This window comes from Sinocyclocheilus anshuiensis, unplaced genomic scaffold (assembly GCF_001515605.1).
Source record: "Sinocyclocheilus anshuiensis isolate Anshui unplaced genomic scaffold, SAMN03320099.WGS_v1.1 scaffold692, whole genome shotgun sequence".
Taxonomy (NCBI): Eukaryota; Metazoa; Chordata; class Actinopteri; order Cypriniformes; family Cyprinidae; genus Sinocyclocheilus; species Sinocyclocheilus anshuiensis.
Genome location: NW_015554096.1, coordinates 82,690 through 98,028, shown reverse-complemented (window position 1 = coordinate 98,028; position 15,339 = coordinate 82,690). Strand labels below are relative to the sequence as shown.

Genomic DNA, 15,339 nt, shown 5'->3' with positions numbered 1-15,339 from the left:
GGAGCCCTCACTGGGCTATACTCGGGAACTGGAGCCCTCACTGGGCTATACTCGGGAACTGGAGCCCTCACTGGGCTATACTCGGGAACTGGAGCCCTCACTGGGCTATACTCGGGAACTGGAGCCCTCACTGGGCTATACTCGGGAACTGGAGCCCTCACTGGGCTATACTCGGGAACTGGAGCCCTCACTGGGCTATACTCGGGAACTGGAGCCCTTCGTGGGCTAGACGAGGAATCAGGAGCCCTCCCTGGGCTTAACCGTGGATCAGGAGGCCCTCCTGGGCTAAAAGAGGAATCAGGAGCCCTTCCTGGGCTAAATGAGGAATCAGGAGCCCTCCCTGGGCTTAACTGGGGATCTGGGAAGCGCTTACGAGGTGCTGGCACTGGAGGGAGAAAGCCGCGGCCGGCAGGCTTGACAGGCTTGAACGGCCGGCGGAGGGGTCCCGGATCGGGATCGGAGGCTCTCCAGACACCGGATGACTGCCTCCTTCCAGTCGAGGTTGGTGGTGTCTGGGAGCTCTGCGGGGCGATTGTAAGTAATCCCGATCTGGAACAGCGTCACGAGGGTTTCCCCCTCGAGGGAGCTGGCGAGGGCGAGCGGCACGAACGCCCTTGCGTAGTTGATCAGGTCGGGGTTCGACTGAGCTACAGCGATTAACCTCGCTCGTTCCTCCATCTGAGTGGGGAGAAACGAATGGGAAAACAAAACACATTTAAAAAACGGGGGGAAAAGGCACCGCTTACTTCAGTTAGGGTCGGCTGTTCTGTCACGGTCACTCGGGGAGGATGGAACGAAGGAGCGAGGAGACGAGGAGTAATACCAATCAAAAAGGTATAATGAGGGTAACGCTCGGAACACAGGGAACACTGGAGACATCAAGTTGACAGGATGACATTTAACAGCAGCCGGGAAACACATGGTTTAAATGAACAGACACCAATGGGACACACCTGGGAGCAAATGAACTAATTAATCAAACACAGCTGGACACAAATGAAACCAATGAGGACAGGACACAGGAAGAACCAAATAAGGGCAAACAGGAACATACACGTGACACATGAGAATTCGTATGTATTTTACATAAAATGTGGTTCCATAAAACGTACATTACATTAGCACTGACACTAAATACTGGACGTATTTACAGTATCTAAACATACAGTACTGAAGCATTTACAGCATTTAAACGTACAATACTGACGTATTGATGACACCTAAAACGTAAATTATTTACGTATGAACAACTTTACAGACTTACAAATGACTCCTTACGAATATTGAAATTGCGGCATTAACATTTTATTATATTGTATTCAGTTGTCATATCAATGACATTATGTTTTCAATTGCATTTATTAAATTAAGTTTACTTAATATGAAATGACATTCCGTTCTGTGATTTCTGCTGCCAAAGAATACATAATGTTAAACAAGACTTCACTTAAAACACTTAAAATGAATAACATTTCTGCAGTCGTTTAACCATTACTTATCATGTAGTATTTGCTTTTTTTGCCATGGGACACAAAAGGCGCTTTCTCCGACATGCCTTGACCTGTGTTGCAGCCTGGAATTAAAGGCATGCACAATATGTTTATAATAATTTTCGCCGGTTGAGGTTGCATTTTCAAAACAATTACAAAGGCGAAACTTGATGACGCTATAAAGGAAAGTAGAACGATGGGAGATGTTGTTTTCACCATCTAGAGATGAAACAGTGAATAAATTATACAGAGAAAGTTAGCAAAGAACATTTACATTGTAAAAGAACATTATGACAGACTTCAGTCTAGCGCGAGTTTAAGCACTCTCAAAAAACTCCCCTTATAATCAGTAAAGCTGTCTGTACACTGTTTGATGAATGAATTATGTTCATGAACATAATGTACACTGGGTTAACACCGTGCAGATGAACACAAAGGCAGCAGTAGCACTGGTGCTAATCGCTAGTCAGTATTTACAAGACTTAGTCAAACACTGCCAACTCGGTGGGGCTGCAATAGTTTAAGACGAATGCTGAACATTGATTTTAGCTAGCTTCATTCCTGCATGGACAATGCATGCGTTGCAAGGAACATTCAGGCTATAATAACACATATAGGCTATAGCAACATGCATAGATGCCTCATAGCCCACCTGGCATAGGTTTTTCCGCAAAGGTTACTACATGTGTGGGAGAAACCAACAAAATGATGACGGATTCCTGTCTGTGCTTTTACACCATGAATGTGTACAACTGCAATGTGCATGGATATAACTTACAAGCGCACCCATTTGCACAGAAAGACAGCAGTGTCTGTAACAACAGATTGTGAATGGCTAAACGACCTAGTTGAACACCACTTCACAGGGGTGTTAACAACTGCCGTAATAGTCCACATGACCTATTTGAGCGATGTGAGTGAGGAAACATTCAAATCACAGAACTGACCAGAGTGCCCAGCATGAGTTGATCATGTAGAACGGCGAGAGGTGATCAGCCTTCTTGTGCCACTCAAAATTCTTATTGACAGGACATTTTGCAGGGCGACTATAAATATGATGGCGTCATGCCATTATAGCTGTATACTTCAAACAATGAGAGCATACATTCACTATACAAGTACTCTTGCAAAACTTGAGTAGTAGATATAGTAGATACATTCAGGCCCACTGATATGATCCAGTCCCCTGGCCAAACCTGTGTGAGGGTCTCTCTCAATGCGCTCACTTGAATGCACGTTTCAATAGATATATCATGACTTCATGAACTGCACAGCGGAACGATCTAGACACAAAGGCCATTACGGTTCCTGTCGCCCACAACGAGCAGGACACGTGAGAACAGTCATAAGAGAGCTGACAGTCTCGTTATCGTCGCCTTATGAGTGAGAGGAAAGCACTCTGCCAAAGCCGCAACCATCAGCCTGAGTGCTTCCTGAGAACTCTTGAAGGCACATTTCATAAATGTACACATTCAAGCAATGCTGGATCAATGAAATGCAGAGCGTGGTAATAATTAGCAACAAGCGTATTGGTGCATACAACATTAAACCAGCTCTTACGAGTGACATATATTCACAGCATCCAGCATAAATCTGTGTGAAGAACCAAGTTCATAAGCACAAAAACAGGGGAGATAGCTACAGATGTAATGCCTGAATACTACTGAAATAATAGAACACAGAAATCTGTCATGAATGCATCAGTTTTGCATATGCAATAGCTATTAGTGTGAGCAATGGCACTGCACATCAGCCTATATGACCTAGATGAAACACGTGCCAGAGAGGGACGTGGCCACGAAATCTCTTGTCTTCCCCTGCACAGACAGAACATGTGGTTGCGAAAAAGGGGAATTTTCAGATTATGAAACCTAGCGAAAGCGTTTTGAGAACCAACCCGCCGCAAAACAAATATCCCGAAAATACATGCCTTAGTTCAAGTCCAAGATGATGCTAGACTCCTTGTGGAGTGGAGATGAATCTCTATTAGGCAGTCAACTCTATAAAGCAACATCAGAAACACTTGTGATGCTCTGAACATAGAGGCAGGCATTCTCCAGTATTTGGTATTTGAAACTTTATTTTACCAGAGAAAAGAGTTCCAATACCGAAGAACTTTCTGTATTCTGTCTTACAGCTGTCACACAACAGAACAGTTGTTGCTTGAAGGCAACTAGTTATTGATTACAAAAGACGCCATTTCAGCCACGATCGTTCTCTGGATTCATTGCTGGCTCAGACCTGTGCAAGGGAGATCAATAAGATTAGCGGAGCTACCTTTGTGAATTTACCATTCCAGCACTTTGGATTATCACTACTGTGGACTTACATGAACACTTCTGGGACATTCACTTTGGGATTGGCAACATGCTAGATTTCTTAAGGACTGTTTTATGGTATGGTACGAACGGACTCCATGCTTTTAACAGCCTAAGTTATTCTAGTTTTATTGTGTTGTTTTAAGTTCCCTGTGAATATTGTAAATACACTTTATTCATTCTATGTCTGTTTTCTGTCTCATCTTTTTAAACACTCCAAGCTCTCACAGAATAATCTGACCCCATTTTAACAATTGTAACATCTCACCTTTCTTTATATAGAGCTTTATACAATACTGGTTGTGTCAAAGCAGCTTTACAGTGTCAAACATGAAAATAGATTGTGAATAATGTAAGAAGACAATAACGGAGTCATTTTCCAGCTAAAGTCAGTTCATTGATGATTCAGTGATGTCATCATCCAGTTCAGCTCTCTTCCAATAGTTTCTGTGCAATCAGACAAGTGTCCCAAACTAAGCAAGCCAAAGGCGACAACGGCAAGGAGCCAAAACTCCATCTGTGACAGAATGGAGAAAAAACTTTGGGAGAAACCAGGCTTAGTCGGGGGGCCAGTTCTCCTCTGGCCAGACGAAACCAGCATGGTGTGGTTTAATTCCAGCCTGCAACACAGGTCAGATTGTGCAGATGACTTGTCTGGTTCCCGTGGTCTTGTGCCGATGGTCGTCGAGGTGATGAGGTCTTTGCAGGGCATCTGTCTCTGGGGTGCATCTAGTTGACATGGTCTCCGCTGACATTCAGGGCTGTAGAGGTCGTCTCTAGGTGCGGATCCACCATCTGATCTGGATATGGACTGGATCTGGTGGCTACGGTGACCTCGGAATAAGAATGAAAGAGACTAATAGCGTAGATGCCATTCTTTTAACGATGTAGCGAGTACATAGTGTGTTATGGGAAGTGTTCCCGGTTCCGGTTTACCTAATTAAGTCAAGTCAAGTCAAGTCCTTCTGGGCCAAATCCTGACTGATGGCTATCCATTCTTGCCTTATTAGTTCTCAGAGTTGATCACACTTTGTGGGCTTCTGCTTGTCCACTCGCCTTTTGAGTACTGACCTCAGATTCTCTATGGGACTGAGATCCGGGGAGTTGCCTGGCCACGGATCCAACATTTCAATCTAATGATCTTCGAGCCACTATCACTCTTGCTTTGTGACATGGTGCTCCATCATGCTGGAAAATGCACGGATCCTCACTAAACTGTTCATGGATCGTTGGAAGAAATCACTCTTGCAGGACGTTTTGATACCATTCTTTATTCCTGGCAGTGTTTTTGGGCAGAATTATGAGAGAGCCCACTCCCTTGGTTGAACCCCACACATGGATGGTCTCAGGATGCTTCGCTGTTGAAAAAGTTCATTTTTTTGGCCAATGAAGCTTTTAGCAATTATTTAAAATGCATCTGATCACTCTACACATTAATCTAGAAACAATGTGAATGAACACCACAACAGCTTAAGCAGCAACCTTTGCAAAACACAAAATTGATGTCACTGCCAAAACTTTTGGCCATGACTGTATATATACATACATACATACATACAATGTAAACAGAAATGCAAGGGGGTAAAAATAATTTCTCATAACACTGAGTTTTGATTTCTAATGTATACGTGTTTTCACACATGATCATTGGCTGTAGGTCATCAGTAAATTAGTGTGGCATTTAAATGGAAGTGTTTTCCAAATGAAACAAAAGCGCCGTTAGTTTTTAATGGTGTGTGTGATGTGAAGAACTGTGTTTAGAGTTTTGCTTAATGTGCTTGTAGTTTTGCAGACTTGGTCTAAAGATTAGGTATATGAGTGAATGCTTTCACCAAGTACCACTTTTAGTGTCTAAGCAATTTAAAAAAAACTATCATCAAGCCAGTCAAAAGTTTGATATTGATAACATTATGAAAGACAGTTCCTCTGAATGAAATATTTATATAGATGAAACGCATAGTATGTGTATTGAAAAGGATTTGTTATTTTGTGTTTTGTACCAATGCGTTTGGAAATATGCTGAAATGTTTGAAAAAAGAGAATTTTTGACAATCTGTTGTGAGATTAGTACTTATTTGGTCCTTACAATGGAACATAGTAGTCATCATCCAAGTTAAATCACTTTTGTTATCTGCACTGGAATTTGCAAAAAAGTTGATTAATAGAATATGAATAGATATATATATATATATACACTGAACAAAATGATAAACGCAACACTTTTGTTCTTGCCCCCATTTGTCTAATCATGAATCATGCTGTCTAATCAGCATCTTGATATGCCACACCTGTGAGGTGGATGGATTATCTCGAGATTCAGAAAGTGCTCACTAACACAGATTTAGACAGATTTGTGAACAATATTTTAGGGAGCCAGTGCAGAGTTGACAGAACCGGGCTAATATGGTCATACTTCCTGGTTCTAGTAAGAACTCTAGCTGAACACCTAATAAAGCATTACAATAATCTAACCTTGAGGTCATGAATGCATGAATTAACGTTTCTATTCCCAGCCCCAGCACTAAGGAACACTACCAACCACCAAAATCAACTGCAAATTTAAAGGAATGGTAAAAGGAACACAAAAAGGCTTCGGGAGGGGGAATGGCCAAAATAACAAACAAAAGAGAAACTTCCTCAATTGTAGATCTAACTTACCTGTGTTGGAAACTTTTTCCTCGTCGAAGCAGAGACCAGGAGATAATCATTTTGTGAGTTTCTTTGTTACCACACAATCAAAACACTAAAACTTATCTGATCAACAGAGGGTACACTTGTTAACACAGATCAACTATCGTTAACCTTCCTCGGCAAAGCAGAGGATAACACAAATTATTAGCACTTTACGTAACACAAGGTACATAACTTTTTCAGTATATATTCTATTACATTGGAACCTAGATTTAACATTTTATAAATTTGTAATACAACACCTGCTACAAAACATGAAAAGAAACAACAAAAGTTGTTAGCTCTTCCTTGACTCCCTAACTTACCCAAAACCAGGAGAAAAAGGATTAACAAGAAAATGGCACCCTCCTCCCTACAAATTACAAATAAAACATTCAGTTTAACAAAAGAAAAAAAAACTATCAAGTGGCTCAGCAATATTGAGAGTTGAGGTTAACACTCTAGATATGAGCATAATAACAATACTGACTGGAATACTATCACAGTTTTTACCATTTAACACTGTGTATCAGTTACACAACAACTAGCAACAGTAGTCTGAGGCTGCAGAGAAGTCCATGTGGGTTGAGAAATGTCTTCTTCCCCTCTGTGCCTTCTTGATGGCTTTTACAGCTGGTTTCCCCACTGGAGGAGCCAATGAGTGAAGTGCTAGTTGATGATCAGCAACCAGCCCCTGTTAGAGAAACAGCGCAGAAAAGTAAAAAAAAAAAAAAAAAGGAAAACCAAACAGCATAGAGAAAGACAAATAAAAACACATGACTGCCCCCAGAACAGTACAAACTGTCACAGGACGTAACATGAATCAACACTGAACTGAACTCAGCTGAACAATGACACTATTGTTTTCTAAGTGCTTTTTTACAGCAGAATTGGTCTCTTTTTGCATCTTTGAATCATTTTTCCCCATTTATCCTTGTAAATCTGCTTTGAAACAATCTGTATTGCGTAAAGCGATATCTAAATAGGTGGCAATGCAGTGCTCACATCCAGTGTAGGCGAGTGTCAGTTGTTAAGTGAATTGGGCGGGGCCTATGGTGCAATCATGTATAACTATTCGTCGATATCTTGCTCTGGAGTCATATGCATGGATTTGCCCTTGTGACATCACAAATCCCCTAATATCAAAATTAGATGTTTTTGAAAAAGGTTAAACAAATGTTTTGTTTATAATGAGGACGTTTTAAGTTATGAAACTTGTAGGATGTTTTAACGGTACAAAGACCTCTTGTATGTCAAAAGATCAAGGCAAATTTGATTTCTCATTTCACATCCTCATATTAAAAATGCCATTCCTTGCTTAAATTTGATGTCCAAAAAAAAAATGTGATAGTTGATCAAAATGCACATATTAGTTTATCTATTGCACTAATTTCTCTCCATCTTCTTGACACTTTATTGAATTTGTTATGTACCATACCTGTGTCTATTTGAGTTTCACATTATCCTGTGCACGTATACTCCTGAGATAGTTCTGTTCATGGTAAGTTATTGTCTTTGTATTGGATGCAGAGCTGTTGCGGTTTTTGTTCTTGCCCCGGTCTGCTTGTTGATTTAAATAAATTGCTGCAGGTTGATGCGTTAGCCTGCCTTGGAGAGATAACCAGTGGTCTGAAACCATTTGCTTTTGTAGATTATTTCATTCATAGCGGAATTGTGGACTTTAAATAGTTATAAACTCCCTTTCCACAGTCATAAGCCACAACAACCTTCTTTCTAGTTTTGAACTTGGCATAATGGTATCATGTAAACTTAAGGGGTGGCCATTAATAATGTTCTAATAATTTTCACTTGATTCCACTAATTGATGCACTTTATTGTTATTTTAGGACACTGATATACTAAGTTAGTAGGGTGTACTAACTTTTTCCATACAAGAAATGGGCATTTTCTATAGGTTCAGTTATCCCATCTGACTCAGCACTGCTGTTTCTCTCTAGGTTCAGTTATCCCACCTGATGCAACATTGGTGTTTGATGTGCTTTTGCTGGATTTGTGGAATAAAGAAGACAAGGTTCAAATTCGTACACTTCACAAACAGCAGAACTGCAAAAGGACAGTGATGCCCAGTGACTTTGTCCGCTATCATTACAATGGATCTTTGTTAGTGGGAAACCTATTTGATTCCAGGTAGGCCAAAATCTGACTTTTTGGGGAAAAATCTTCATATGCACTGCTAAAATTAAGGGAACACTTAACTAATAAATTGGATCACGATGAATGAATATTCAAGTTGTAAATCTTTACTTATCTTTACATACATTGTGTAATTCATTGAGAACAAAATGATGTGACAATGGTCACTGTAAACCAGAATCATCAACCCAATGATGGCTGGATTCAAAATCACATTGAAAATCAAAGTATAAAATTGAAATTGCACACTGATCAAACTTGCATGAATTTCATCAAAGCAACTCATAATGTAAGTCAGTAGTGTGTATGGTCCCCACGTGCCTGTATGCACTCCCAACAGCATGCTCCTGATGAGATGGCGGATAGTGTATTGGGGGCTGTATCAGGATATCAGTGAGCTCCTGAACAATCTGTGGTGCTACTTGGTGGCTTTGGATACTCTGATACATAACGTCCCAGAGGTTCTCAATTCCATTCAGGTCTGGGGAACACGAGCACCAGTTAATGGCATCAATGCTTTCCAGAAACTGCCTACGCAGTCTGGCCACATGAAGCCAGACATTTGTCACGCCTGAGGAACCCAGGGCTCACTGCACCAGTATTACACTCTGACAGTAGCTCTGAGGATTTCATCCTGGTACCTAACAGCAATAAGGGCATCATTGGCTAGCACATCCCCAGACCATCACTGACCCACTGCCAAAACAATTATGCTGGATGATGTTGCAGGCAGCATAACAGCAACATAATAGCAGACCTGTCAATACTGGTGTTCTCTGGCAAATGCCAATCAAGCTACACAGTGCTGGGCTGTGAGCACAAGTCACGCTACAGGACATAGGGCCCTCATGCCACCCTCATGGAGTTGGTTTCTAACAGTTTGGTCAGGAACATGCACACCAGTAGCCTGCTGGAGGTCATTTTGTAGGTCTATGGCAGTTCTTCTTCTGTTCCTTGTTGCACTAAGGAGCAGATACCAGTCCTGCTGCTGGGTTGTTGCCCATCTACAGCCCTGTCCAGCTCTCCTTGTGTAATGGCCTGTTATCTCTTCCATGCTCTTGAGACTGTGCTGGGAGACACACCAAACCTCCTTGCGATGGCACGTATAGCCATCCCGGAGGAGCTGGATAACCTGAGCAACCTGATTGGGCTGCAGATACTGCCTCGTACTACAAGCAGTGAGAAAGACCATAACAAGACACAAAACTAGAAACAAACCAGTCTGGAAGAATGAGGAGAGAGAAATTGTCTGTGGCGACCACCTACAAAATCATACCCCCTTCTTGCTGTTGCCTCTCAAGTGCACCTGTTGTCACTTTTATTTGCACCAAAGCAGGTGAAACTGATTCACAATAACTTGTGACAAATTGATATCCCTGAAGTTGAATTGACTTGGTTATACTGTGATGATTTAGTGTTCCCTTAATTTTCTAAGCAGTGTGTTTAGGTTTTTTTATATTTTGGAACCTTACAAACTTTCGATTTAAAATGTGTAAATGTTAAAAAGTGTAAAGCATATATGTCTTTAAAACCAATATTTGATATTTTTGATTTTTGTTAAATAATGCAAACACTTATTACATTATTACAAACAATTACATTTTTAATTGTGGCTCAAATTGTCCAAATACCACACACACACACACACACACATTTATTTCTAAAGCACATTTAAAAACAGCCAAAGCTGACCAAAGTTTGTTTGTTTGTTTATTTATTTATTGATTTATTTATGTCTGTAAATTCTTATCACAGCCATCTTCAAAACTCAACATATGACTCATATGTGGGGCAGGGCAGTCTCCTCAAAGGCATGGAAGAAGGCCTTCTGGGCATGTGTGTTGGGGAGAGGAGATTGATTATTATCCCACCATTTCTGGCTTATGATGACAAAGGATATGGTATAATTATTGATTGCTTTCATTTTTTATATGACATGTATTGATTGATATTTACTCTGTAAATTACTATTATACATTTACAGCTGTAAAACTCATAATGCGTATTAAAGTAGCCTATGTGTGACAATATTTTTGAAGTGTAATATTTTTGATATTTTATGAGATCCTGGATTTCATTAAATGTGATGTGTCTGAAGCATAGTCTAAAGGAACTTCATCCTTAGGTACAAAGGTCCCTCCATATGCAACTCTAATTTTTGACGTGTTACTGGTGGACATGTTTAATGTGAAGGATGATGTGAATGTGGAGGTTCAAAAGATCCCACAGCCATGCCGGAGACGGGCAGTGGGGGGAGATTTCATACGCTACCATTATAATGGAACCTTTCAAGACGGCACTTACTTCGATTCCAGGTCAGTCTATCATCTGGAAAAGAGATAGTTTCATATTACAAGATGTATTGCAAATGTTTGTGTTGAAGTGCTGCCATTAGCAAAATGCAGATCATTTCTATTTCACGAGACTGTTGACACATATCAAACTTCATAATTGTTTTAATAAGGAAGGTTTTTACATGGCTAACTTTAATAGATTTTTTTTTTAACATCCTCAGTTATTCTCGAAACAGCACTTACAACACGTTTATTGGCATGGGCTATGTGATTGCTGGCATCGACAAAGCCCTGCAGGGGGTCTGTGTGGGTGAGTGGAGACGAGTCACTGTGCCGCCTCATCTGGCCTATGGAGAGAATGGATCAGGTGACTATCAGAAGGAAATTAGAAGAGCACTGGAACCTTTTAAATTACATAATGCAACATAAGCATATTGAAATGTTAAAGGGTGCATTCTTGCATTTAGTTTCAACAACTTTTCAAATTATCTGATATAAAATCTCAAAATGTATCATTGTAGGCATAAAGATATTTTACATGTTACATGCAATAGTTCAGTGTGTTCCCATATGTGCGTACGAAGCCTTCTGAAAGTATCTTGTATCTTGTATTTTAGTATTTTATTTCATTTAACATCCTTTATATATTATGTAGTAGTCTATATTATATTCTTCATATAATTTACCTGTTTAATCTATTTAACATTAAAGATAACTGAATTTGACGTTTTTGAAAGTAGAATAAGACTGATGTGACTGTATTTTTCTCAACTGTGCATTCTCAGGTGAGCTGATCCCAAGATCTGCCGTGCTCATCTTTGACCTTCATATCATTGACTTTCACAACCCTAAAGACCAAGTGGAGATCAAAGTGATCTACAAACCAGCTGACTGCAACCTGACAAGTGCTGCAAATGACCTGATTATGTACCGTTACAACTGCTCTCTGCTGGATGGCACACATCTCTACTCTTCGTAAGTGCTCTCCATTTGCACCATGTGGTTATTCATTTAACAAGGTGACTAATGATGTTCAAGCATGGTTTAACTGAGGTTCACAAATCAGCATGACATCTTTTGGTATAAGCAGAATTATCAATGGATAGGTGTGCAGTACACACTTTAATCAAATAAAAACTGCAATTGTGGGGGCGCGCCAGAATCGGAACTGGGAACCACTACACTAGACCAATTTATTTTCATATTCATTCAAGGAATTATGCATGTTGTACCAGATATTTAAAATGTTCAATATTTAACTAAATGACAATACAATATACAATTAATAATGTACAAATAATAATGTGCAATATTTAACTAAGCAGCATTTTTTTTTTTACAATGACTTGTAATTTGAATCTGTTACCTGTTTTTCAGTTTTATTGTATTTGCTGTTGTGTACAATTATTGATATTTCTAGAATAACTGATATTATTCTAAACACTATTAATGTATTATCTGCAGAGATGACTACCCAGAACCCCCACGTGTCACGTTAGGTCAAGGGAAGTTGATTGCCGGTCTGGATGAAGGTTTGCAGGGCATGTGTGTGTTAGAGAGGAGAGAGATCACTGTGCCGCCCCACCTCGCACACGGCACAAATGGAGGTCAGTAACCACACTATCAAAATACATTTCAAAAACTTTTTAGAAAGTCAATTCAGTTCTGAATTAGCTATTTTGCTGAAATCCAAGGAAGCATCACATTTATATCCTACACTTAGAATTCTAATCCCAGAATGCACTGCAATGAGCTCAGTACAACGACATAAATGTTAAGAGAAATATTGACTATATTTACATGCACATCAAATTCCATTTAAGGTTTATATTTGGGTTACATCCATGTTCTGAATGTGTTTGAATATGTTTCTATTCATACAGGTATTATAATATTATTGTGTACATGGTTGTTTTAAGTATGGCAATCTATAAATCTGTGTTTCCTTTCCTGTTGTTAATTCTCTGGAGTATTAAGATGCTGCAAAACAAACACTTTTAAAATTAAAATAACATGAAATTTCAACTACAGCCACCAGATTACTGCAGAGTAATCTTTATAACTTTAGATATTTAGTTTGAAAATGGTTAAAGTTCTCATGGTCAACTGCAGGCAGTTTCTTAGTTTTCCCGTTGCATACCATGCTTGTCAAAATGATGATTCATCAGTTTCTGTTAGTCCCACCCACAATGTTATCTTTATGACATAAGGACATAATAAGATGTGTGTGTTTGTGAAGTTAAATGTGAAAACAGTGAAACATCAATCAGTCAATAAACCTCACTCCCCTGATCTCAAGAGGTGCACTACCAACTGACACTAGAGTCTTTAGCGTCCTTGTTGAGGGGAGTAGAACCAGAGGGGTTACTCAAGAGCCGAAACACAGATTCATTTAAGTATGAAACATCGCAGTGTTGGTCTGAGATGCACCACCGTTTTGCTCTGGCTTTTTTGGAACTATTTTCTTTGGCGAAAACAGACCAAAAACAGACAATAGTATGTCCAAAATGTAACCTACTCAATATTAACTTTTTTAACTGTTGTATAAAATCATGCTGATATTCGGGAAAACAGCACTCTCGCTTGTGTGATGTCGCTAACTATATCTTATGAATATATATATATATATATATATATATATATAAACTCATACAGGGATATTTTTGACCTTTTAACTATATAATTATATGCAGTGAATGCTTTTTGGACTTTTTTGCCAAGTGAGTGACATGCTTGATAATGTCACCTCATATATCGTTAAAACAACAATTACATATAATTTACGATATCATCACAGTAAATATTGCACACAGCGTCAGGTTATATGATTATGTGCTGTCTGTATGATAACTTAAATGCTTGCAGTGTAGCACATAAATGTTTGTTTCATTATTTATAACAACACTAAATAAAATGTTATTTTCAGAAATATTACCTAATCAACCTAATCAAGGTCTTCAGTCTCAGTAGAAACTTTCAGGTAGTGTGCTGGAGCTGGTTGGAGCTACACTCTGCAGAACATTTGCCTTCCAGGAGCAGGATTGGACATCCCTGGTCTCATATCTTCTAAGCCAGGATGGGCAACTCTGGTCCTGGAGGGTCACTGCCCTGCAGAGTTTAGCTTGATCCCCAGTAAAAAATACCTGAAAAAACCTAACCAGAGTCCAAAGTTCAGGATTGTTTACAAAAAAAAAAAAAAGGAAACAAGGGTGTTTGATTAGGGAATAGGGATGGAGCAAATCTCTGCAGGACAGTGGCCTTCCAGGACTAGCCCATCCCTGTTCTAAGTGCATTAAGTGATTAAGATCAAATTGGTGTTGTATTTTGGTGGGTCCTAGCGCCATCATCTGGCAGTAGGAAGTGTGACACAAAAGATTTTGAAATAGTTGACCTGCTTAAATGCATGTGCGCTATGTGAATTGTGTTTCTAAAGCCACCCCATGGCAGTGCTTATATATTCTTTTATATTTTAATTTTGAACCTGATAGGACAGGGCTATTATTATAACAAATAAATTATAAGTCTGGAATCAGTGCAAAAAGAGCTTCACATCATGTAACACTTATACACTTAAATAATCTTAATGTTGAAAGTTGCAATTCAACCATAAGCAACACCACCCTGTTTCTACATCACTCTCATTTGTAAATAGAATAAATTATTACTGTCCACAGGCCAATCACAGGTGCCATAACCCACATGAGGCGGAATTATGCTGTTCCCTTTCAGTCAGTCACTCCAAGTCACGTCAGTGACCGACGAATTGGGATCTCGCTTAGAGAGACCAATCCACTTCGAGTGTAAACTAAATGAGCCAATGCACATTGGCATGCGATGATTGCATCCAGCTGTCGCTGATCACAGCGTGAGCATAAAAAGGCAGCCGGTGCAACGCATACCAGCTTTTCGCTTCGGAGCCGAGTGACAACATCGTTCTGCTCCTTCCAAACTGCTTCGTGTGTGATGAGTCTAGCGTGCTCTTGGGAGCTTTTTGTGTTGGCGGAAGGTGCTTCAGCAGTGGTCGTTCCTGTGTTGAGTGGGTTGTGCACTTCAGGCTGCACTACCCCCTGTCATGCTGCAAACGGCCATTTCCCCTGTACGTCTAGGCCCGTAAAAGAGCATTTCCCTAAAAGAGCCAATTTCTCTAAAAGAGTTACAATGAGCGGGTGCGTCTTTGTAAAGACGACGGATCGTCTTTTTAAAGATGCTGTTTCACCCTGTTAAACATGCTGAGGTGGCATTCACGGATGAGTCATGTTCCCATTGCGGGAAGATGACCATCTCAGAGCTATGTGCCAGGCTCCATTTCCTCCAGGGGGGCAGAGCTCCGTTGCCTCTCTCGTGATCTAGTGCTCATCCTGGCAGCAGTCAGGCGTGGACTACTTCGGGCAGTAGCATGGGTGGTCTGAGGGT

The 15,339-nt window shown here is 40.0% G+C and overlaps 1 protein-coding gene across 1 annotated transcript in view; it reads left to right on the top strand.

The window, feature by feature from the left end:
• The window catches only part of LOC107669501 (peptidyl-prolyl cis-trans isomerase FKBP10-like), an 85,405-nt gene that overhangs the window by 41,248 nt on the left and 28,818 nt on the right, over window positions 1-15,339 (top strand). The window contains exons 3-8 of the mRNA XM_016461762.1: window positions 8,437-8,626; window positions 10,388-10,533; window positions 10,758-10,947; window positions 11,148-11,293; window positions 11,712-11,901; window positions 12,391-12,533. Coding sequence (XP_016317248.1) covers window positions 8,437-8,626; window positions 10,388-10,533; window positions 10,758-10,947; window positions 11,148-11,293; window positions 11,712-11,901; window positions 12,391-12,533 — 1,005 coding nt within the window. The remainder of the gene's footprint in view (window positions 1-8,436; window positions 8,627-10,387; window positions 10,534-10,757; window positions 10,948-11,147; window positions 11,294-11,711; window positions 11,902-12,390; window positions 12,534-15,339) is intronic.